Source organism: Alosa alosa, chromosome 5 (genome assembly GCF_017589495.1).
Source record: "Alosa alosa isolate M-15738 ecotype Scorff River chromosome 5, AALO_Geno_1.1, whole genome shotgun sequence".
Taxonomy (NCBI): domain Eukaryota; kingdom Metazoa; phylum Chordata; class Actinopteri; order Clupeiformes; family Clupeidae; genus Alosa; species Alosa alosa.
Window position 1 is genome coordinate 22,839,849 of NC_063193.1, and position 23,412 is coordinate 22,863,260.

General features: G+C 42.2%; 5 protein-coding genes across 6 annotated transcripts in view; 2 read left to right on the forward strand and 3 right to left on the reverse strand.

The window, feature by feature from the left end:
• dhfr (dihydrofolate reductase) overlaps nucleotides 1–763 on the forward strand; it is a gene marked incomplete in the record, with an annotated part of 4,714 nt that extends 3,951 nt beyond the window's left edge. Inside the window, 1 exon segment of the mRNA XM_048243887.1 lies at nucleotides 115–763. Coding sequence (XP_048099844.1) covers nucleotides 115–196 — 82 coding nt within the window.
• Nucleotides 764–2,236: 1,473 nt separating this feature from the next.
• Nucleotides 2,237–7,838, forward strand: ankrd34bb (ankyrin repeat domain 34Bb). The gene is made up of 3 exons (XM_048244502.1): nucleotides 2,237–2,461; nucleotides 4,850–5,121; nucleotides 5,412–7,838. Exons 2-3 carry the CDS (start codon nucleotides 4,916–4,918, stop codon nucleotides 6,937–6,939), a joined length of 1,734 nt encoding a protein of 577 aa, XP_048100459.1. The 5' UTR covers nucleotides 2,237–2,461; nucleotides 4,850–4,915; the 3' UTR covers nucleotides 6,940–7,838.
• Nucleotides 7,839–7,908: 70 nt separating this feature from the next.
• Nucleotides 7,909–11,009, reverse strand: fam151b (family with sequence similarity 151 member B). Its single transcript, XM_048244503.1, has 6 exons — nucleotides 10,792–11,009; nucleotides 10,529–10,654; nucleotides 9,982–10,141; nucleotides 9,676–9,893; nucleotides 9,222–9,357; nucleotides 7,909–8,436 (listed from the first exon to the last, which is right to left on the reverse strand). The coding sequence occupies exons 1-6, from the start codon at nucleotides 10,913–10,915 to the stop codon at nucleotides 8,286–8,288; spliced, it is 915 nt and encodes a 304-aa protein (XP_048100460.1). The 5' UTR covers nucleotides 10,916–11,009; the 3' UTR covers nucleotides 7,909–8,285.
• Nucleotides 11,010–11,887: 878 nt separating this feature from the next.
• Nucleotides 11,888–17,111, reverse strand: ccdc125 (coiled-coil domain containing 125). The gene is given in 12 exon segments (XM_048243577.1): nucleotides 11,888–12,718; nucleotides 12,833–12,951; nucleotides 13,305–13,362; nucleotides 13,365–13,454; nucleotides 13,555–13,662; nucleotides 13,879–13,991; nucleotides 14,075–14,157; nucleotides 14,277–14,362; nucleotides 14,530–14,607; nucleotides 14,768–14,854; nucleotides 15,064–15,122; nucleotides 16,165–17,111. Coding segments are annotated over 12 exon segments (1,437 nt in total). The 5' UTR covers nucleotides 16,475–17,111; the 3' UTR covers nucleotides 11,888–12,472.
• Nucleotides 17,112–17,316: 205 nt separating this feature from the next.
• On the reverse strand, nucleotides 17,317–23,406 carry rad17 (RAD17 checkpoint clamp loader component). 2 transcript variants are annotated; one of them, XM_048243100.1, is made up of 17 exons: nucleotides 23,285–23,406; nucleotides 22,563–22,653; nucleotides 22,199–22,447; nucleotides 21,903–21,986; nucleotides 21,591–21,753; nucleotides 21,278–21,414; nucleotides 20,999–21,051; nucleotides 20,752–20,877; nucleotides 20,283–20,352; nucleotides 19,962–20,073; nucleotides 19,533–19,730; nucleotides 19,328–19,413; nucleotides 19,084–19,230; nucleotides 18,666–18,812; nucleotides 18,435–18,555; nucleotides 18,190–18,247; nucleotides 17,317–18,086 (listed from the first exon to the last, which is right to left on the reverse strand). In XM_048243100.1, exons 2-17 carry the CDS (start codon nucleotides 22,602–22,604, stop codon nucleotides 17,834–17,836), a joined length of 2,046 nt encoding a protein of 681 aa, XP_048099057.1. In that variant the 5' UTR covers nucleotides 22,605–22,653; nucleotides 23,285–23,406; the 3' UTR covers nucleotides 17,317–17,833. The 2 variants fall into 2 exon arrangements, with proteins under 2 accessions (XP_048099057.1, XP_048099058.1); XM_048243101.1 differs by lacking the exon at nucleotides 23,285–23,406 and adding an exon at nucleotides 23,031–23,160.
• Between the last annotated feature and the right edge of the window lie 6 nt (nucleotides 23,407–23,412).

Below are 23,412 nucleotides of genomic sequence, written 5' to 3' on the forward strand. Positions count from 1 at the left end.
GGGCTTGTTGCATATGTACTGCATTGAAAACTATGGGTGATCAAAGTTATTTCAAGTCATTTGTGACGAGAGCTGACATGCAAACTTTGTCTCCCTGTTCGGTTGCTCCTTCAGGTTTCCGGGGGTTCCGGAAGGTCTTCAGGAGGAGAACGGTGTCCAGTACAGATTCGAGGTCTACGAGAGCATAGATCACTGACCAGCACGCATCCCTCAACACTGAAACTGATTCTGAAATAGAGCCCCCAAGATGATGCAGAATTGCAAATATTGTAACTGCAATTGTTTTTGTTGTCATTCCTCTGTTCCCTCTCCGTGGATGTATTTGGTGTTTCAGAGCTAGTATGGGGTCACATTCTACGACAGGCCAGCTTAGTCTGTCATTGCCTTGCATAAGAGCGTAATCCCATGCTGTCTGTGCTGTACCTCATTCCTCTCTTTCAGGAAACAGTGTTTATATGCATAGCCTCATGTGTGTGTCGGCCAACTCAGCTGGATGCAGGGAGCGCTTTAGCACCACACTGTACAATACTAGAGGACATGCACCCATCCATTCCTGATAAACAATGTAGCTATTTTTGACACACCTGGAAGAACCTGGATCGTGTGTGTGTGTGTGTGTGTGTGTGTGTGTGAACATGCCATGCCTACAATGATAATATCTACCAAAACACTGCTGAATACATTTAAGCATAATATTGAATCACCTCAGAATGATTCTTGTTTTCAGGTCCTTTTTTTGGAAAACAATAAATATTCTACTGTATGTTACTGTGTCTATTTGAATGATGTTTTCATTTTGGGGTGCTATGAGCATTTGTGTATAAGTACCTACTCAATGCGTTTAGGTATTTTAATGTTGGTATATTTAGTTTGATACTGTTTCTTTAAATTTCAAAAATGTCAGAGGACCGCATCAGCATGGTATACAATGCCACACACTCCTCTTGTTTTGGGATGACTATCCACTTCTGGTCACTCAGCCCAATTAATATGCATGTGTTTCATGTGAAAAGCATCAGCCATTACCAGCAAAGGCTTTGTTTTTTTCTTAGGGAAGAAACACTTCATCTGTCTATCTCTCTATCTCTCTCTCGCCTCTTACACACTTAATACACAGACGGACACCGACAGACACACTCTTTTATCATCCTGTTGAGAAGGCAGCTCCACGGGCACATCTAACCTTTTGGGCAGATACGTTTACATGCCTCCACGGCTGCAGACTTCAGTCTTGCTAACCCAGGCCAGAGCTGCAGCTCACCGTCACCCACCTCGGCTGCTCCTCCACCGGCACCTCCTTTGCATGTCGAGTGGTTCTCGACTTCTAATGTCAGGTGGAACGGCACCGTGATGAGCGCAGTCACTGCTCTTTACCGTGTCACGCCAATGCTACATTAGCATTTCAGATGAAAAGGTGTCATTTGCTACGCTCTCATCACCGTTTTAGTCATCGTGTGAGTTCTGCAATCTTTTTTTTTTTTTTTCTTCAATTTTTATTATATTTTTAAATCACATCTCAATTCTGTGTTATCAAGTAGCACAGTTAGGGTGGCCATTACGATGAGAGGGACCTGATTTAGGAATGGGCCCAAAGAGTCCTTTTACTCCTTAATGTACCAAATTAGCTTCACATCAGCTATGCATTGTCAGGATTTGTACTGATTTGATGACCCCCTGTAATGTTATGTTGTAATTCTCTGACCTGATTTTAAATTTCAAGACCAATCACTGTGTGATAGGGTAGAATGAATGCATTCCTCTTCACTAAAACATCAATGGAGTCAGTTGATGTTGCCAGTTCAAATCTAAGTAATGTCCAGTTCCAGTGACCATTGCTAATATCTATCTGGGTTAATCCACATCATATGCCCTAGTACACCCCAGTGCAGTCACATGTGAGACACTGGTGGACTGATGAAAAAAAAACAAATTGATTCCAATCCCAAGAGAATACAAGTGCTCTTGACATAAATTGTTTTGGTTAGTCATATCTGAAAAGAAAAGAAAATTATGTGAACGCTTGGCTGGCACAAAGACACTGCCACCTCCTGTGATCAGCCAGCTCTGTCCTCAAGCAGGGCTTGGCTGTCTAATGACATGCATGGTCAGAAGATACCCTGTCAAAGGTAGCCAATGCATTGCCTCCTCCCGTTCTCTCTCCCTCTCCCTCTCTATTTTTCTCAAACCTGAGAGCTCAAACACCTGTTCTCTTCTCTTCATCTCTCTCTCTCTCATTGCTCGTTCTGACTGACTCACCCACTCTGCCTTGCTCTCGGTCCAACACAATTCATCTCAGGGCCTCAACACGTCTGTATGGTTATTCTAGATTTTCATAGCAATTCCTTTCTCTGGAAGGCTTATTTAGGAGTTCGAATGCAATGGATTAATCTGCTCCTTGAATGAATTCAGACAGGGAAGAAGAGCTCTTGAAGCATGAAGAGGAATTAAGCAGCATTTCCAGGTTAGTTCATGCAGCTGTGCTTATATCTGTCTTTTAAAATGCAATGGTCGGTTCACAGTTTGATATTGAGATGCATTTCCTGTCTATGCATTGGGAGGCATTTTCTGTCTTTTGTCCTTCAGACAGATTTCTTTCTTTATCAGTGTTTTCAGTGTGTTATTCTCTAATAAGTAAGCTTTACTTACTTGAACATTTTGGAAAATATTTGGATTAATTAATTAATTTTAAATTACACTATCGTGCCTGTCCAAATACAGAATATTTTGACATGAAAGCTTTCAAATTTAGCTTCAGTATCATCCATATCCATTCTGTGATTTAATCCTTGGAGCATGTGGTATTAAACATTTTGCAGTAAATTGTGTTATCCTCAAATACATGCTCACAACACAAATAATGTTATTTCCCAATCAGGTGTAGTGGTAAAATAAGAGGTGGGTAAACTATGAATCCTGTGAGCACAGGAGGTGGATTGCACCATGTGGTATCAGATTTTTTAAAAAGGCATTCAGAACATGTTTGATGATGGTGGAGCTCACTGTTCAATGTTTATAACAATAGTGGTATTAAATGGTTGTTGATGAGTGTACATATTGTGAATGTGGATAAAACAGTGTGATTTTCTAAAGGTTAAAACTCTTTTGAGAGGTGGATAAACTATTTCTGAAATTTCAGAGGTGGGTAAAATGTGTTTACTTGCGTTTAGCCTCAACTACATCCCTGCTCCCAATATTAAACTATGTGCCTCACATGAAAGAACACACACACACACATACACATATCTTGTGGAACAAGATCTCCCCTCTCTGACACTCTCCCTACATCCCAGTTGCTACACAGAATCCTATTTAGTCATTATTGTACATTATTGAGTGGTGGATCAGAACACTTTTAGCCAACTAATGTTTGAATACAGTGCATACTTTTAGTAAGGGCAAACAGATTCTGTCAAAAAAAAAGCATATGCTTTTACCAGCATTAGTTATGTTAATAAATATTTCTTTATCACTGGAGTATGACAAGAAGTCAGCTAATAATGTGTGCAGAATATTGGCATAATGTTTGGGGTGAAGGGGTGGTTAAATATGCTCAGTACTCATTCTGCATGTTATCCGTTGTGAATCGCACACATGCATCCAGGTGCTAAGTGCTTTGTTTGGCGTTCCTCTCTAGTGCTACCCTGGCAACAATCATTGGCCTGAACTGTATGGCCTGTGGTTTCCATCGTGCTCTTCTATTTGGGTGGGAGATGGCAGACATTAAGGATTCTCTCTGTTCTAAGGTCGACTGCAGACCAGGGCAGGGCCCCCAAAGCGCACGCTGGAGCTTTAAAGGCCATCCTGGGGAGTGCTCAGGCCCGCCCACATGAGATCACTACTGGGGCGCAAACCAATCAGGACACGGCCGAGTCTTCTGCATCTTTACTCCCCATTCCCTCTTTTCTATTGGTTAAAAAAATACTGCCTGGTTTTGTGAGGAAGAGATAACGATATATATAACGACAGAGCTATAGAGTATTAGCTGAGAAATTAGTAGTTTAATAGTTGAGAAAGATGTTCTTCATAAAAATAGTTTTCTCAATCTCTAAGGAGTATGCATATTTGGTAAAGTGCATAATTTAATGGTATTATTCACAAAAACTACAACAGCAACAACAACCACAAAAATAACAGCAACAAAAAAACAAATAGAAAACTGTTTGTATATAATTTTGTATGCAGGTATGTGCCCTGATTAGCATTAATCAATCATTGGGGAGCACATTCAGTATCATTTAAAGCACATGAATAGGATGTCCCTGGAGGGCTGACGTATGTTTTTCTTCAGGCCCTGCTGAAAGCTCAGCTCTCCTTTGTCACTTTGTCGCTTTCTGCTGTCCTTGCTCTGCGAGAGCGTCAGCACAGCTTTTGCGTTTACCACTCTCTGCTCAGTGAAGGGCGCCAGACTATTCATCCTCCCACACATATTACCTCAGCATCAATGTTTTCTCTCAAATATGTGTTAAGAAACTTAACAGAGACACACACACACACACACAAACACAAAGAACCACACAGTCTCTACCCACTATAATATAACAGTCTGTAGTCTATAGAGGGGCATTGTGTAACAAGAGTACAAGGCCACTCAGACAATGGACTTCTGCAAGAGGTACCGTCACTAAGGGACATGACAGTAAGCAGGTTTGTCTTGGAAATCATTTCAGACTTTAGTGAAGGAATTCAAGACTATGCGAATCAATATAAGATACAGTCATATCCATGCAACCCACATTATTTTTCACAAGAGAATTAAAGACAATTTTTTTTTATTGGCATACACATTTGGAAAGAATTGATGCCTAACCAAAACTAACTGACAGCCTTGAAACAACTCATTTTCTGGCAGGTGGCTTTCATCAGCTTCCAAATCTCCCATGATTCACTGAGCCCCGACCAGTCTCCACAACCAGACATGGACGACTCGCCAACGGAAGTGCGCACAGACGGGAACTCTCTGCTGAAGGCCGTGTACCTGAGCCGTCTGAGGCTTACACGACTCCTGCTCGAGGGCGGGGCCTACATCAACGAGAGCAATGAGCGAGGCGAGACTCCACTCATGGTGGCCTGCAGGACCCATCACTCTGATGCACAAAGTGTGCCCAAGGCCAAGATGGTGAAGTGAGTCTAACCTTGTTGTCAACTACAGTAGATTCATTCCCCTAAATGAATGCACTCACCAGATGTGCTTTCTGAGAGCATACAGTCTACTTGGCAAGGTCATCTACCTCCTGCTGTTTATTTTCTGCATATGGTACTTCAGCTATTTAAATCTGTTTTATGATTTTGTATGTGAATATGGTGCACATTAGTGTTGTGTACATCATCTACTTCATTATGAGTTATAAACTTGAACATCTCTCTTGGTATGTCCCTCCATCTTGGTAACTTGACACCCATACTCCTCTCAGATACCTGCTTGAGAGTAATGCAGACCCAAACATTCAGGACAAGAGTGGAAAGACAGCTCTGATGCACGCTTGCATGGAGCGGGCAGGCATGGAGGTGTTGTCCTTGCTGCTGTCCAGCGGAGCCGACCCCAGCCTGGAGGACCACTCTGGCTCGTCCGCCCTGGTCTACGCTGTGAACTCTGGGGACAAGGACGCCCTGAGGGTGCTGCTGGACGCCTGCAAAGCCAAGGGCAAGGAAGTCATCATCATCACCACAGACAAGCTGCCGTCTGGCCGACAAATGACCAAACAGTACCTGAACGTCCCGCCACCACCGGACCTAGAAGACCGCTTGCACTGCACCCCTGCCTCATGCATGTCACCGTCTGAAATTCAGCTCTGCACTCCACCTCACCCCTTGTGCACTGCCCTGCCTGAGTGTCAGCGACTTGGACAGAGGGACTCTCAGGGCCTGATCTCCGCTGCTAGCGTGGGCATGTCGCAGCCCGGCTCACCGACGCACACCCACACCGCAAGCACCATCCAAGCCCCGGGAGTGGCCAAACTCCTGCACCTCCAGAGGCTTCACTCAGAGCCGTGGCTGAAGATCCCTCCGTCTCTGCTGCTCCAGCAGAGCAAAGGTGCTTCCCTGACCGAGGAGCTCCAGGACATCACGCCCGAGGAGGAGCTGACCTTTCAAATGAACGGCCTCCATTACTCCAGGAGAACTCTGGCCGCCTCCCGCCATCAGAGCATCGACGTGAAGGACGGCAGCGGTCTGCTGCGGGCCCTGGAGCACGGCAACAGGAGCGATAAGGACCAGGGTGGTGGAGCCAGGGCCCTGCTGAGTAGGAAGATGTCCTACGACAGCGCGTCGTCTCTCCAACATTTCTCATCGCACCACAACCTCGGTCGGGAAGGGGGCGCAGCGGAAGCCGTTCCCGTGGACAGAGACGTCCCGGACTGCCTCCCCAACCTCGCCGTGTCCAGCTTGAGAAATGTTGTTCGCCGGCGGAACATCGGGATGGAGCACTACAGCTCCGACTCCCAGCTGCCCCAGTTCAGCAGCCAGACCTCTGAGGAGCGGGCGGGGTCAGCAGTGTCGGCGTCCGAGAAGCGCAAGCTTGTCCCTAGCCGCTCGTCCACCCTGTCGGGGTCCAGGGAGTCGTTGGAGGGCCTTCCCCAGAGGAGAGCTGCGGCCGGCGGGATGCTGGAGCGCAGGGGCTCCGGGGCACTTCTGCTGGACCACATCGCCCAAACGCGGCCCGGGTACCTGCCCCCGCTCAACCCACACGCACCCATCCCCGACATCAAGGTCAACTCTGCCACGGCCGCTCTCTCTGGCGGACCCTTGAGCGGATGCAAACTTGCGGCCACTGGGGTTCCGATCGCCCCCCCTGGAGCTGCACCGGCACCCAAACCATTCCTGCCCTTTGCCCCGAATCTACCCCGAGATGCGAAGGCCAAGAAGACCCTGCTGAGACGCCACTCCATGCAGACAGAGCAGATCAAGCAGCTGGTAAACTTTGAAGAGATCTTTGGCCAGTGAGATAAACTATATATAAACTATGGAAAATAACCACTATGTCCTCTTGCACAGATGTGATCGTTACTGTTCTGATTTGAACCGAAGGAGGATGTTAAAAAAGAGATAAAAGTGTATAGAAATACTGAATTAAGAATTGAAGAGTTTGGATCCAAAACGCTATATCTCAGTTTTTTAAAAACATTAAAAAGTCATGCTATTTAATTGTGTATTTCAGGTAATATCAATCAAATTGCAGTTTATGTTGTTTTGATTGAGTAAAGATACATCAAATAACAATACCCAATTACATTTCTACTGAAATTGCTTGGATAACAAAATGTAAAAATATATTTCTGAAAATTCATTAAAATAGTGGCTATAGTGTTTTGGAACCAAACTCTTCAATTTGAGTTCAAGTTGGACTCATCATGGATCATCATGCTTCAAAGATCTTGAATGACTCATTACTATCTGGTAAAAACACCTATCACTACATTTTTAATTCATCCACTTTGCGTCAGAAAATGTAATTCAATCACAGTATTGATGCCAGCCTCTTTATGTCCAGAGTCCAGACTAGGTTTTGTTGCAAAAACTGAGCTTGTAATAAAGAATGGTACCTCCAAAAAAAAAAAAAAAAAATTGACGAAATGCCAAACATTTGGAAAAAAGTATGATGCCCTTGTTCAAGTAACACATATGCTTTGGATGCAATTTCTGTGCAGCAAATAGTAATGCTTAGTGTTGTATTATTTAGCTGGTGGTATGTATGGTTATGTAAAGTACTGTGGCTATGAGGTTTCAGAACATCAACTATTTTAATCCTGTCTTTGTAGCTACATTGTTCTGTATATTCCAATTACTAAATATTTCTATTCTATTTTTTCCCATGCAAAATCAAGGATAAACCATTCTGGAATATATATTTTGTATATCTTACCTGAACTATAACATAAATTAAACCATTTACCATCCACTGCAACTGCATGAGCAATTCATATGAAGTTATTTTATTATGTGACTATACAAAAGCGTAGGAAATAGAAACAATCCTGAAACATATTGACCACATAACTGTGTTAAGTTTAACAAAGGACTGAATAAAAAAACATCAAGCAGTCCGTGTTTAAATGTTTGTTTTCAGTGATGACTTACTGTAAGACAATAGAATCTTATATACAGAGTTTGTAGCGACAATCTTCAAGTAAAGTGGCTTTCAAAAAAGACATTGTGTTACCCTTAACCAAATAAAATTCAACTGACTCTTACAAAACAGATACCTTTCTATTGTTGAAGGATACAAAAATACTGGCACAAAATTATTTTAAAATAATAACATATATGAATGATTAGGCATAAATGATGCCTTAGGAAAACCCTGGCAGTGCCTTTAACTGTGCTATCTGTGAATCTAGGAGGTCATAATAGACTCTGCTTTTGCTGATGTTCTGCCTGTAAGGTAACAGATCCTCCACAACCAACGTGTCACTCAGGCTCGTCCATACAGTCAGACTGTACCTGAAAAGAAAAAAAAGAAAAAAATCTGAATAAAAATAATCCACAACATGTACACCCACCCGCCCGCCCGCCCACCCACCCACACACACACACACACACACACACACACACACACACACACACACACACACACACACACACACACACACACACACAGGGGGTTCCAAAAAGTGTACACTTTGGTCTCTGACATAGGCTCTGTGCCGTATAAATAAAAGAAAACATCCTGATAAAGATTGCACTTTTGTTTTGTTTGGTAATGTTTCCTAAAGTTTGGTGATGTTTTGATGATTAATGTGCATCATCACAGACAGAAAGCAATTTGAGGAGGACGAGGGGAGCTGACAGTCTTGAGGAGGGGATTAAATCTGTCACGGGCCCCACTGTCTGCGTCGGTGGAGCTTTCCAGCAATCAGCAAAAGGATTTCTATCAAACACTTCGGTTTTCTCATTAACTCCCTGCACATTTGCTATTCTAGTCAAATTAGTATTCTATGGCAACCATGTTACCTCTTCTAACTCTGACTTGAGGAATAGAATTACTTGGCTCCTTCAAATAATCATATTATTTCATAGCACTGTGATGTTGTGATATACTTACTGCTTCTGCAATATGATTCTTTTTAACAGACGGGTTCAATGGGTGTTTTAACATTTCAATCCACCGATGGAATAATAAACTATCAATATTGGACAAACTATCATGTTGCATCTGTATTGTCCCTCAAGTCTGCTAGTATTATCTACTGAGTGGCAATGACATATGGTAACAAAGGCAGACTTACCGGTCAGATTGTTGCAGGAGCCACTGCAGTGGTCCGAAGGACTGGGGCATTAGGGAAGCTCGGACAGGAAAGGTGACAGGCTGTACAAGGGGTTTGCACACATTGTCCATTTTCTTCACCATCTCCCAACTGTATCCTACAAACCCCAACAAAGAGTAATGAATGTAATATATATCCCATAGAAATGAAACATTTCTTGATGGTAAATGAGTAGCGAGCTAACTACCTAAATGGCATGCAAAAGCCTTGTAAACGCTAACACCTCCACAGCTGGCATTGATAAAAATGTGTTAACATGTTAACTGGTGTCTCTTGGTGATACAGTTGGCTACATTCTGCCTTTTCCAACATTTTCTTTGGGCCATCCATCCTGGACCACAAAGCTACTTATTTGTTTGTAGTTTCGCCATGTAAATAAGTTCACTCCCAATTGCTTCAGCATGAACCAGCTCACCTGGGTTATCAGTGTTAGGGCTCCATCCGGTTGTCCAGCCCAGAGAGAGGACGGCGTTCCGTGCACCCACACCCAGAGCATCCAGGAAGGCCTGAGGTTCCAACGGGGTAGCTTTGCCCCCAGGGCCAGGAAGAATGTCAGCATTGATCCACACAGGAGCTTGGAGCTCATGACGGACTTGTTCCAAAAGAACCATGGAGGGCGCAACAGCCTGTAAACTGTGAGGTGAAGACGTGTGGTTAGAACAAAGGTGGTTAGATCAAATGTAAGTAGAAAACCAGTAGGCTATGCATGTATTGTCTTAACCTTTTGAAGTCAAGCTTTAGTCCTTTGCCTGATGCCGTCCCCTCCTTTAACCACTCTTGTAGGGTGATGTCACTATCGTTCTCAGGGGGGTGGGCCATGATTGGCTCTATGGGGTCTAGTCCTCTGAGAAGAATGTCAGCTTCAATCATATGAGCGGAGCCTTTGGTTGAAAACAGAGGTAGTAAGTAACATTATTAGCACATGGACTCTGGCTCACTCACCAATGGAATCCTGAAAATATAATATAATCAGTCGGTATCTTCAGACCTTTGGTAACTGACCAGGAGATATATCAGACATATTGATTCATTGCTTAACCTGTTCAGTATTAACTTCATACTCAGCATCTCCTCATCTCACCATAGCTGATGAAGTTAATACTGGACAGGTTAAGCAATAAAGAAATATGATACGCCTATGATATAAAACATGCATGTAGAAACAGAGAGGGAATGACCACAACCTACAGTAGCCAACAAACTATGCAACAATAGCGTAATACATACCAAATAAATGGTCAGAATTAAGATTTTGACAAGGGTCTCACTTTTGAGCGCCTCGTTGAATTTGGACCTGCTGTTGGCTGCATGGTACCACTGAATTACCGCCGCGTCCTTCTCTTCTATATGACCCTTCTTCAGAAAGTAGTCAAGTGTGTGGTCGCTCATTGCTCCTGAAAAGAAACCAATTGCGTAATTTTGCATAGGCCTACTGAAAACCAGTAGGCTATGCTTAGGCTACTTGGTGAGCTAACGTGTAACGTGTAACATTTGCAATTGTAAGCTCAAAGCTTCGAGATAGTCATGTCACCTGTGGCAGCAGTGGGTAACAGCAAATCGTCACTTTTTAAATGCAAGGTAATCCATATTGTCCCACCGGCGAAGAGAATGAACGGAAATATTAGCAATCGACGTGGCCTTAGGACGGTCCTCATTTAATTCTGAGGCCATATGTTTAATATAGGCTATTAATATGTCAAAACAAATCCAGCCAGGATCCTGTTTACAATTTGCGCTCGCAGAATGACACTTGCGCACTTCCTCAATATTGCATTGTGGGAGTTGTAGTTATATAGGCCTAAGTGATTGGCTCCTAACAATTATTTTTTGGTCCAGTTTGAATTGTGCCACGAATTTCACATATGATGTGTGTGAATTTAAAAGATATTTTTTTACGTCAAGAAAGTACTGTTGTTCGATAGACTTCAAAAGACATTTTGCTTTTGTGCGAATTCACTCAGTGGACTACATCTCTCGTCTCGAACGATGTACGTCACCAACGTAATGAAACGATAAGAGCTGTTATGCTAGTTAACGGTTTCATCTTGCTGCCTGCTATGTCACTTAACAGTATGTAATGTACAGTCTATGGACGATTACAACTTACCTGATGTGTTTAATCCTCTGACTCATGGTATTTTCTTCGGCAAGGAAAGCCCAATTAAGACCTGTTGCTGGTATGCTTGTACAATCTAGTGTGGCTGTGAATGAGCTAACGTCACTAGCGCGACTGATGGGTTTGTAGTCGTTGGAATTACGATCTTTCACAATGTTGTAATTCAATAGTTACGAAACAAACTGCAAATGTCTTTACATGAAAAATTGTCTTTAAAATTGACAAACATCATATGGGTAATTCAAGGCACAAGTCAACCGGGACCAGAAAATAATTTCTTTTTCGCCATATGCAAGAGGCAAAAGAAAGGGGCGGGACTTCGTCTCTCATGTCTAGCCTACTTACCTTTAGAGGTGGGCACCAAAAACTATTTTGTTACAAGCTACAAATATTGGCTCATAAAATGTAACAAAGTAAAATACAAAATGCTGATGTGAAAAATGTATCTAATTAAAATACAAGTAGGCCTAATTAATTAGAAAATACAAAAATACCCACACAATAATCATGGTATAGGCCTACCAACTTTTAAAAGAAAATACAAGGCATATTATTGAAAAGCATTCACAAGAGACAAGAAATACTCTTTTCTGATTGGCTGACAGAGGGCTATTAATTCTGTACATTGGGGCTCCTATGAAGTAGATCCAAACTACCCACCATCATTTCCGAACCAATGAATGTAGTGCGACCAATTTAATAGGTCAGCCTCTTTTTAAACTGAACTGCATTTCCCTTTTTGTGCTATAAATGCATGCCTTGCCTTTTGCCTACATGACTGGCAGCATGGGGGACAAGCAAAATAATATCCTGTAAGGTCCTGATATACAGAATTAATTAACTTAACTGTGTAGAAAACTCTTTTCTCATCGGGGAGTCTTTGCATCCGTCCTCCATTATTTCTGCATACCTCGCCAGATGTTATCCCTTTCATGATCCTCATGTCAAATCCATTAAGTGGTTTTAATACTGTTTTAAGTTAATACAACTTTGTAAAAACAATGTAGAAATATATTTAACTTAACTTTAATAATTTGATACATTTGATTCCATGCTGTCTGAGTAGGCTACAAAGCTTCTTTATTTTTACAAGTGATCAAGGGCTGTCAGTAAGCTCGGCGCTATGATCCTCAGAAGATGGGCATTTACAATCCTCCTTTGAGTCACACAAGGCATCTTCTATCATTTCCCCTGATGGAGCTTTTTCATTGGTTTTCAAGTCTGTGTCTGGACTGCTTCCTTGCTGTTGAACGTGGAGACGTTTCTCAAGGGCGTCAGTGTTGCGGGCCAACATGTAACTCACTTTCCTCTGATGTGCCAGGGCCTCTTCTTTATCACTCAACTAAAACCATCAATTTAACAGCAGAGGACAAGATGGGATTAGGGGTTATGCTAGGTCAAGTGCAGGTTGAACTAATATGTCTCAAAACCTCTAATAAGAAAATGATAGACAAACCAGATCAAGCAGCATATGCAGTGTTTCGTATGGGTCTTTAGGCATCTTTCCTTCCATAGCAGATGGAAGAAACCCTTTTAACCTCTGTCCAATGTTGAGAGAACTCTGCCTCTCTTTCTCTAAAGGTGAAAAAGAAAAACTTTGGGGTGAGCTATGTCATACTGTTGTCTATGACCTGCGGGAATGTACAGCCTGTATGTCCTGTATGTATGTGGGAATCAGTCCAAAACAAAATCAACAGGATAAACTGAGCATGCAGACACTTGTTTAGGTTATCCATGGTCAACTTTAGAGTTTTATAGACCCTTTCAACAAGGTAAACAAAACCAATGCTTGAACGTTCTATTTGGTTCCCAATCTACTTCCTCTGCATTAAGATAACATATGGAATGTTAAAACGGAAGCCTTGTGGGGCCAACTATGATGCTGATAATGGAACTCTCTTGAAAGGGTCTATTAACACTGTAACTACCCCGATGCTTCTTTAGAGTCTTGTACGTGTCAGTCTCGGCCAGGTGGAGAGCATGCGCGCGCTCCCTCGCCTCAGCTGCTGCTCAAAGGCTATCCGGAAGGCATCTGCCATCACAAACGCCTCCTCCATCTTCCTCCTCTGAGTCTTTAACTGTGGGAAGAGGAATTTTTGCCCCTTTAAATTAGGTCTCAAGGAAAACAGGGACTTTGAGGGTCTTACACGGGCTAAGTGGAAAACTGATATCACAAACCTCTTGCTTCAGCTGTAAGACCTGTTTGCGGCTGGCAGCAGAACTCCTGGCACATGGACATGGCTCGTTCAGACTGGAGGGACACTGGCAGGCCCCAAACACAGCAAGCTGTGTAACACGGACATGAGATATTACAATACAAGCCAACTTCACCAAACACAAGCAAAATGAATGCTGAACATAATAGCCTACTAATGGGATATTGTGGGTTCAAATCTGTGGAAACAAATATAGCTGTACATACAAAACAACAGAACATACCACTAACGTTTTCCATATATTACATTCCTCACAGTCCTTTTATCAAAGCATGCTCTAACCTACCTCAAGCACGGAGCCTTCTCCCCCTTGGTTTGAAGGTGGCTGGGTGTCCTGAAACTCACTCCTGTCGTGGGCACTAAGCATGGCCAAAAGCTCTATACATTGCTGGTTCAAAGCTAGAGGAGACACACATGTGCATGAGTGCCATTTTAACCAAAAGTTATTTATGTATTTGCTTGTTGTTTATTTATTAACTCACAAGAGTTCTTTGTCCTCAGCACTTGCATCTCTTTTGTTCTTTCCTCAAGACTTTCACTCAAGGCTTGATTCTCAGAACTTACCCTATTAAAGACCATGGAACCAAGAAAGGACATCCAGGTAAATATGAGTTTAATGCTTAAATATTAAATACGTTTCATAGTAATGAAAAATCGAATTATATGCAGGCAAAACAAACACACCTTTCATACTTCTGCTCCCATGACTGCTCGAAGTTCTTAAATTTCACCTGGTTAAAATTTGTTTCCCACTGTAAAGCATTTACTTCCTGAAAGATTAGATTAGTGAAGGAATGAGATTAGAGATAAATTCAAATTATTGAACGTCACAGTTGCAGAGTTGATTTGGTGATAAAATAGAATGCAATGCATCAGTGTAATGGATGCTTAATATACAGCTGTCTAACCCTGTGTTAAAAATGTAAGTGCACCCTACCTTCTCCAAGGCTTTGGTCCTCTCCTCGCTCTTCTGAAGTAAGATTTTAGTATGAGTAGTTGCCTTATCTAAGATTGCCTGGGAACGAAAGATTACCAAAACACATAGACATTACAACGCAAAATACATAATAATACATACATAACAATAGATCCTACTATACATAATAGATCCTACTATACATAACTATAATAGTCTGATTTTGAATATTCTGGTGTAAATAGTTTCACATTCTCACATGTCCCTGAAGGATCCTCAGAGCCTCATGCTTCCCTTCCAGCTGACGGTGTGTCACCTCTAACTCTGTGCGCAACAGCTCCACCTCCTGGAAGAATATGGCAATACGTTAGTGGCTAGAACAAATCAATACATCCTACACAAACAATAATTATTTTAAAGTAGACACAACAGTGGAGTGTGCAGTTATCTGTTTGTTCAAGTGAAAAAAAATGTCAGAACTGCAACTGCCAAGCACCGAAGTTGTGGGAAAGAGACTCAAATCCACCATCGCATTAGTCATGAGTCTGGACGCACCTCGGTGACCTCCTGTAATTTCCTCTGCAACTCTCCACTGCTTCCATCATCATGGTATTCTGGAAGAAATTGTGGTCAGACACCATGGCTTTCAACAATCTGAATAAACATCACTTAGCATATTAGAGGAAATACACTTCCCGCTTACTCCTGGAAGTTCTTGAACAACCAAAAAAGTCAGCCATCTGGTTAGCTTTTAGTTAAGCTTGTGTAAAAGTTCCACTGCTGTTAAACTAAAATATTGCTAAATCTTAGCTGGACCATTTCATGTGAAATGAGCTGATTTTGGAAAGCATTCCCGTTCGACCCACTTACATTTTCTTTATTCACTGATATTGTGTGCCGCTATATCTCAAAGTAAGGTCAGCAAAGTAATACATCCAAACGTTGAGTATTTCTATGAGATTTATATGCCACAAGCCATGGCAACTTTAGAACGTAACCCTAGGTCAGACCCAAGCATGATTTTTGGTATGCAAACTGTCCACATACTTTGCAATGTCATTCATGTGTCAAACACCTGACATCCTCCACACCTGTCAAATGGTGATGGCATTAATATGGGTTTAACTGTGAAAACACCAATTTTTATGACCCTCCTGAACAGTGTGAAGTGCAAGCCAATTTTCCATTTATTAAAGGTGTTAGATCTAAACACTTAACTTTTGAGTATTTAAACACCCCTGGGAAAGAGGGGAGAGGTCTTACATAGACATCAGCAGACTTTTATGGTAAACTGCGCGTGAGCAAAGATGCTGGCATTTCTTCACCTACACTACACAGGCCAAAATAAACACCACTGCCAGCCAGCAGAGAGATCAAGGTTCACGGTAGGACACAAGCAGCTGGTAACCTGCATGTGTCAAAGCTTGACTAAAGGGGTAGTATCAATTTGTGAGCAATGAATCCACACATATAAATTAATTAACTAATGAATGAACCACAATGCAATAGTTTGTAGGCCTACATATCCAGTATTGGAAGTAGAAATACAAAACTGAAAAAAAAAAAAAGATTCATGGAATAAAGACACTGCCACATAACTTGTATATTCATGATATGCAGTTACAGGGGTTCATGATGAAACAGGCCTAATCTTACCTGATTCTCTCTCCCTACAAATATGCTGTCTTCCATGCAACAACTCCTGCCTCAAGTCACTGCACATTTCACTGCATGGTGTCCAGGAGAAGGTCTCTTTATTTCCTCCTCCAAAGCTGTTCCTCTTCAATGAGTGTATTGGTGACAAAAGCTCCTGGAAGTCTCCCTGACTTCTGCTTCGAACTGGTTGCTTCATGTTGTAGCCCAAAGTCTTGTGTCTTACCCTAGTTCCATCCCCCAGATCACCCTCGGTCATATCATCGTCGCCACTTGTACTGGTGCATGCTACCTGTTCTCTGTCTACTTGCATCCCAGAAATGATGTGCACGCAGTAGCACAAGATCGTAGCCTAATAGGCCTAGCTATGTAGCCAAACTGATTAATGAATGTCGAATGAGAAATGTGTTTTTTTTTTTTACGACAACATGGTTAAAATGTGAACAAATGTGAAAATAAATGGCATCACCAAACTTTTGTAGCGGAGCCTATTTACAGGTTGCTGAGAAAAATAAACCTGTTGACATAGTTTCTCTGTATCCGGTAGCCTCGTCTATCAAAGGTGTTTGGTGAAGGATGGAATACCCGAATCTCGACCCGTAATATGTAGTTTGACCCAGGAGGAGCAAAAACGGCGAGAAAGTTAGCTGTTGTCAGGTCATAGGAATATATAAAGTAGCGTTAGTTCAACTCGAAATCCACTGGTCAGTCGTTCTCTTGTTGTTGCGTGATGAGCGAGTCCAACAATAGTTTCCTTCCAAAAATGTCTGGGTGTTATTGGCGACTGTTACCGATTAACATTATGTCCAAGAAATTTGTCTCATATGTTCCTATGTGAGGAAATGATTCCGTTCTTCCACGACATTTGTTATTCCAGAGAAGTAGAAAAGTGGACTTGAAACGGAAGGTCACGGCCAGCTTTCCTCAAAGCTACGTTTTTTCAACAACGGGCAAACAGGATGTTCTATTGTGTGTGTCATTCTGTATGCGCTTTTGGGAACGCCTTCTATGTGTCACTACCTTTACAACAGAAGTGGGCAAACACATTCACACGCATGTAGTTAAATATCTCAGTAGGCAAGGGCCTATACGGCAATATCAGTTATCCCTGAAAGCGACATGCCATCGCACCAATTTAAAACATCACCAAAGCAGTTTTGCAGTTTTGTTTTTTATTATTAAACTGAACTAGAATGGCAAATGGCAGATAATGCTTTCCAAAATTATCCCGTGTTAAAGGTATGAAGGTTTTACTGTTTGAAGGTTCTTGCAATGAATACAAATATACACTGCAGTTTCACATTTTTATGCATCCTCAAAGAGAGAAAAGCTGCTCAGAGGACAAGCACACAGTCTTGTGAGAATGCAAACAAACATAAATATTTCACAAAGGAGGAAATCCTAACTGCTATACAAATACAGAGTCCAAAAGTCTCTCATTCATGGTAACATCAGCCCCACTGTGTGTGACATGAACAGGACCAACACACAATACAATAAATATTAGAAAGAAAACCCAATATTATTATTATTAAAACAACAAACAAGAGCTGTCTTGTGTGAGGACAGAAAAACAACAAACAAGGGCTGTGAAACCCCATTCGTCTGGATATCACCAAACTGTGAAGGCAGCATTCTTCCGGAATGTGTCAGTCCAGCCTTGTCCAGTCTTTCAGTCACTGTCATACTCTTCTATGAGCAGGTCCTCCTCTTCAAGGAGCGCCTCTGTGGTGGTGGGCTGAGGCTGACTCATGGGAAGATCTACCTCGGCATCCTGGCTGCAAGATGGAGTCAGCTCTGCCTCTGGTCCTGGGTCAGGATCTGTGGTCTCCTTTGGATGGAGCGCATGGCTGGCTGGGTCTTCCCCTTCACTGTCCTCATCTAGCAGTCCTGTGTCTTTATCACCCAGAGCCTCCAGTTTCAACCTGGAAAGAGGCAAAGACCAGTGCATCAAATGAGTGTTTGATTGTTGTTACTCATCTTTGTTAGTCACTTTGGATAAAAAGCCATAGAGAAATCAGGCCATACCTTCCTAGGAATTTTCTAAGAGGAAGATGGCCGACATCCTGAAGAAAGGCAATCTGAGCTGTGGGAGAAATGTTTAGGGGAGTTGTCAGTTATCTGTTAACTGTTTTCATTCATCAGCACTAGAATTTCAACATTTTTCTGAACTGTCTGTTATATAACTTGTATAAACAAGTGCGTGCGTGTGTGTGTGTGTGTGTGTGTTAGAGAGGGGTAGATAGAAAAGAAGTGTGAGTTGTTTATGTCACCTGGGTTCCTCATGGGGTTGTTGAGTTTTGCCAGGTAAGGCACTAGTTCCGTCTGAAGGCTGACAGGCGGGAGGCAGAAGTTTATGAAGAGTGACTGAACGGCCTGGCAGTTCTCCCGGTACTGCAACAACAAAGGGACAAAATCCACGTAAACAAAAACCACCATGAGTACTGAGGCATAACGCCAACTGACCAACCCCAACAACAGTTCAACCATTTCATCTCCGTTACCTTCTTGTTGACCAGTAGCCAGTGCGGTTTGTGCAGGGGCCTGAAGCCCACAGAAGTCTGGCAGTCTGCTTTAGCCCGAGCAGAGTTAGCATGGATGAGCCCCCTGGTGGCTACAGATGACCCATACTCCCGCATGGTGGAGCGAGACTGTGAAACAGTTCCAGGACAAAGTTACAACAACATCAACCCATCACTATTATAGTCTACAACAAATGAATTACTGCACCATCCAACTAACTGCAACATACATAACTGAATCCAATTAAAACACATTAAGTGAAACGTCTTGATTAAAAATACAGGCAGAGATTCTATTCTGAGTCTGAGTTCTGAGTTCTGAGTCAAACTCAGCAATCTTTCGTCACAGTCATGTACTTCATCTTTAAGTTTAGGGAGTAGAGATGACCAGACCACTCACAGTCCATTCAGCTGTGAGGAAGTCAGCGTCAGACAGGTATTCACTAGCCCGAGCTACATCGTCCACGTCAGAAAAGAAGTCCACGTAATTCTGCTGGAGGTAAAGGCTGAAAAACTCTCCAGACATGTGTGACCGCTCAACCACCATCTAAGTGAGAGGAAGGCACAGAAGTACTAGTTAGTATTTCAATATTGCACCAGTATTTTGGTACAGAGTCATAGTGTGTGCTTCTGTGAGATGGTACCTCAGGGTCAACCAGTAATTTGTCCCTCTGGTGTTCGGATAAGTGGTCAGGTAATCTAGGTACTTCTGAAGCCTCAAAACTCTCACCTAGAAAGCAATTTGTCAATTAGATGTCAATTTCACATTACATTTATCTGCTAACCACAAAGCACTGTATGAACAAAGCTAAAGTGAAATTAAACTAGAAACAGCTGTGAAGATCTTACGTTTGCAGTAGAGGATCCTCCCTAATGCTCTGAAGAGAAAGAGGGAGGCATCTTTCCCACCAATAGCCTGGCTTTCCTCCAGCATGTCAACGCTTTTGGAGGATCTGCCTTTTGCTTTGGGCTTTATCCCTGCCTTTCGAGGTGCAACTGTTGACTTTCCCTTCTTAGCAGCCCAGAGACTTTTTTCAAGTGAGTGATCTGTTCAATGATCAGAATATTACAGTGTTTCTCTGGCACAATCATTATATTTAAGCTTTGTTAAACTAAGCAATGTTTCACAAGTACAGCCTCTAACTATGCTTCCTGATTGCATTCTCTGTTATCACTACCAACAGTCATCATTCTGATTAGTATGAAAGAAAAGTTATACTAAAAGATGGTTGCTATTATTATGGCAATAGCTATGTGTGGTGATGATCTGCCTTTCACCTGTGAGAGAAGAGAACTGTAGACTGTTGATGGCGCTGCGGATGTCTCCTGAACAGCCTGAACACAAGAGCTCCAGAGCAGCTTTATCAGGAACAGATATCCTGCCCCCGCTCTGCACACATAACAAGAAACACGAGGAGAGCCATTATGAAGGCGTTCTGGACACAACCAGACACACAAAAGGCCACATGCAGCCACATGGAACTGCTCTGTAGACAGAACTAGAAACTCAAAGAGCCAAGAGGAGAAGGAATGATGGGAGAGAAGACAGACGTGTGAAAAAGGCAAAGGTGTGTCTAAGACGTTGTGAGAAATTCTGACCTTTCCTGCCTCAGTGGCGACGATCCGACTGAGGACCTTCATCAAGCTTGTGGGGGCGACGGGGTTAAAGCTGGGACAAACAGGACAAAGCACCAGAACAGAGGTAAGCACAAAGTTGATTCTGGGCTGGAGTGACTGACAAATGCAGAAATCCATAATGGATGGAGAGATCAATTAATTAAAAGTATCCTATGTAGTTTTATGTGTGTGTGTGTGTGTGTATTGTGCATCAGAGGAAGATTATCCTCTTTCAGCACAGAGCGAAGTCAATTGAAAATCAAAGTTCAAAAGATGAGTAACAAGTAAATTCAAATTGAAATCGAAGTTAATTGAAAGCAGTGGCCAGGAATGACTTTCTGTCAATTAGAGCAGTTGTGTGGATGTGTGTCATTATAAGTCTGAGTGCACTTAAGGTTGGAATGTGCGCAGTGCAGTGCAGTGCAGTGCAGCAGCTGAAATAGTGTTCTACCTGATGTTGCTGATCGGCAGCTCATCCTGCACATCCTTGGGGAAGAGAAGTCTCGAGCCTCGATCTCCACTGAGACTGTCCGACACAATAAATACGAGGGGACACCTGCCTGTTCTCACGTAGCGCCTGTGGAAATCAGTAACGATGGGGATAAAATTTCTCACTGGTGTTTACAAAACAATCTGGGCCTTCATGCAATCTTCATGCAACCATGTAATCAGTACACACCGACACATTAGAGTCTCACCTTAGAATATCATGTAAGCATGCTGGCTGCCTGTAGAATTGGTTTGGGAATTCCTAAAGTGATATTAAAATTGGACAGAAAAGGTAAATCTCACAACCAAGAGCAAAAAAATAAACATTCCTTCAGTGAAAGCCTGAAAAAATCTAGTCATACAGTGCATGGGCTTCCAATCATGCCAGCAAATAATCACTTTAAATATGGTATTTCTCCTCTGCATGTACTGCATATCCCTCCCTCCATTCATTCTCCCATCCAACTGTTGTTGTATTTCCACAGTACCTCCACTAGGATGATTTTTCTGTCAGTTGTCAGGTTGTCCCCACTCATCTGAAGACAGTTATATTTGTTGGCCCTGAGCAAGAACTCCTGGAAGGCCCCCGTTTGTGAGATGCCTTGAAAACCATTAAACCTAGAACCTGATGAAGGTTGTGGTGGGGTGGAAGGAGGGGAAGCTATGATTTTTACTGATGAGCTTGGTAGTAAGTGACATACAGTATACGTAGCACGTATATCAAATATATTTACATGAGACATCATGCAAATAAGAGACTACACAGAATGGCAAAGTTCTCTTGAATCTGAGTAATCATACCTGGATCGAAAGTCTCTCTAAAAGATTCATCTGTTCGGAACTCGGAAACAGTGGAAGGGTTTGTCCACTCTTGAATCTGGAAGTTCAGTTCTTGGGCAAGAACACGTACTGTGGCCGTTTTCCCACATCCAGAGGGGCCCGTTAGAAGGAGAATGGTGCCACCCTGTGGAGAATGGTGCAGACATTTTATTTATAATCTAGGGAATGTTCTTACATCATCAACACTCAAGTAAAAACAAGAAAGAGAAAAATAGGACCATGCAAAGTAATGGTGGTAAAAATTATACATCTGCCAGTTCACTGAAGACAAACCTTATGAGTGGTTTTTGAGTCTACATGAGTCCTGATCCAGCTTTCAACCTCCTCAATCTTCTTCTTGTGGACTGCCAGTTCCGCCTACAGTTAGTATGAGGAAATAAAGACGCAAACAAATATTCAGTTAATAAATCAATGACGAATGTTCATTCATAATCTCATAGTATGATTTCCAAAATGGTTCATGCTCACAACACTGAATATCAGTGTTTGGACTTGTTTTCACGTCCTCTGCAGAAATTATCAAATTTGGAAAAGGAGCAGAACTCTGAAGCACTAAGCCAGGTCATCACCTGTGAGCACGGTCTGTGTGTATCAACCCATGGTTCATCCTGGTCAGTGGGTGATACCTCTGTGGAGAGCGACCGGGAATCAGAGGCACTAGAGTCTGCCCTCCTCTTCTGTGGACGCTTGCTGCTAGAGTCACTGCCAAATAGCTTCCCTTTCCCCTTGCTCTCTCCAGAGCGCTGTCCTTTCTTCAGCGAAAAAACACTCAGCCCTGAATTTAAGCCACCAAATGATGGCTCCACCCAACTGTTCAACTGGAAAAATAAGTGTGCTGAGAGTATCAGTATCCTATCTGTTACAGGGCTGCTAAGCAGAAATGACATGACAATGATTACCTATTTAAAAGTAATGATGTACAGACCAACTTACTTTAGCAGAGGATGACGTCCCTCCTAGAGACAATTTTGACATTATCAGCCTCAGTGCGTTCCATCCAAAATACTCAACACGAAGAACAGGTCTTAAAAGCAGAGAAGATTCAAGGAAAACAGATTATCGTTAGTTAACTAACAACGTTAATTCTACACTACAGTCCCCTACTACAGTATATGACCGATTTGAAAATACTCTTGAGCAGCTCATTCGTCACATTAAATTTAAAGTGCTAACGTTTAGACAGGCCTACATCGTTGTCATTCTGTGCGAAATTAAGCGCATCAGTCATTATACACATACGCAGATATTTTACAAATTGTAATTCAACAACTAGATTTTGACAGGATTGACATTCGGTATGGTAACGTGATTTTAAAAAAAGTTTGCCATTGGTTGTTGTTGGTGACAACAACCTACTGTAAACATTGCTGAATATTTTATTAAAGCCATAAATGAACTTACATGAGGTTGGTTCACATATATTAAGAATGCACATTAAACATCATGTGATTATGAAAAGGCTTTTCAATTAAAAGTATTAGAATTAAAGTGTTTAAATGCCGCTATCTAAGAGCTAACGTTGTTTAGGTTGCTAAGTTAACGTTAGCTAAATTCATGTTAGCAAACCAGCAACTCCGTATCTACCACATCGACATCGAACAGGAGAAAACCAGCTCATTTCGCAATGCAACAATAAACGACGATGATGATCTCACCTCAATTTTCACCAAATATGAAACAAAATTCCTAACATGCAGTTGAAAATCCACAACTTTTTGAATTTGGGAATACCCCTTTAAAATGACGTTCACTTGTTATGTTGTCGCATGCATATGACGTACCA

Coding starts and splice junctions, on each gene's coding strand:
- ankrd34bb (XM_048244502.1), top strand. CDS start 4,916: ATGGACGACTCGCCAACGGAAGTGCGCACAGACGGGAACTCTCTGCTG. Junction 5,122..5,411: donor CCCAAGGCCAAGATGGTGAA/GTGAGTCTAACC, acceptor TACTCCTCTCAG/ATACCTGCTTGAGAGTAATG.
- fam151b (XM_048244503.1), bottom strand. CDS start 10,915: ATGAGGACCGTCCTAAGGCCACGTCGATTGCTAATATTTCCGTTCATT. Junction 10,655..10,791: donor GTTACCCACTGCTGCCACAG/GTGACATGACTA, acceptor GTTTCTTTTCAG/GAGCAATGAGCGACCACACA. Junction 9,358..9,675: donor CCCTAACACTGATAACCCAG/GTGAGCTGGTTC, acceptor TGGGGTTTGTAG/GATACAGTTGGGAGATGGTG.
- rad17 (XM_048243100.1), bottom strand. CDS start 22,604: ATGTCAAAATTGTCTCTAGGAGGGACGTCATCCTCTGCTAAA. Junction 20,074..20,282: donor TCGCCACTGAGGCAGGAAAG/GTCAGAATTTCT, acceptor TTATGTGTGCAG/AGCGGGGGCAGGATATCTGT. Junction 19,731..19,961: donor ACAGTTCTCTTCTCTCACAG/GTGAAAGGCAGA, acceptor ATCATTGAACAG/ATCACTCACTTGAAAAAAGT.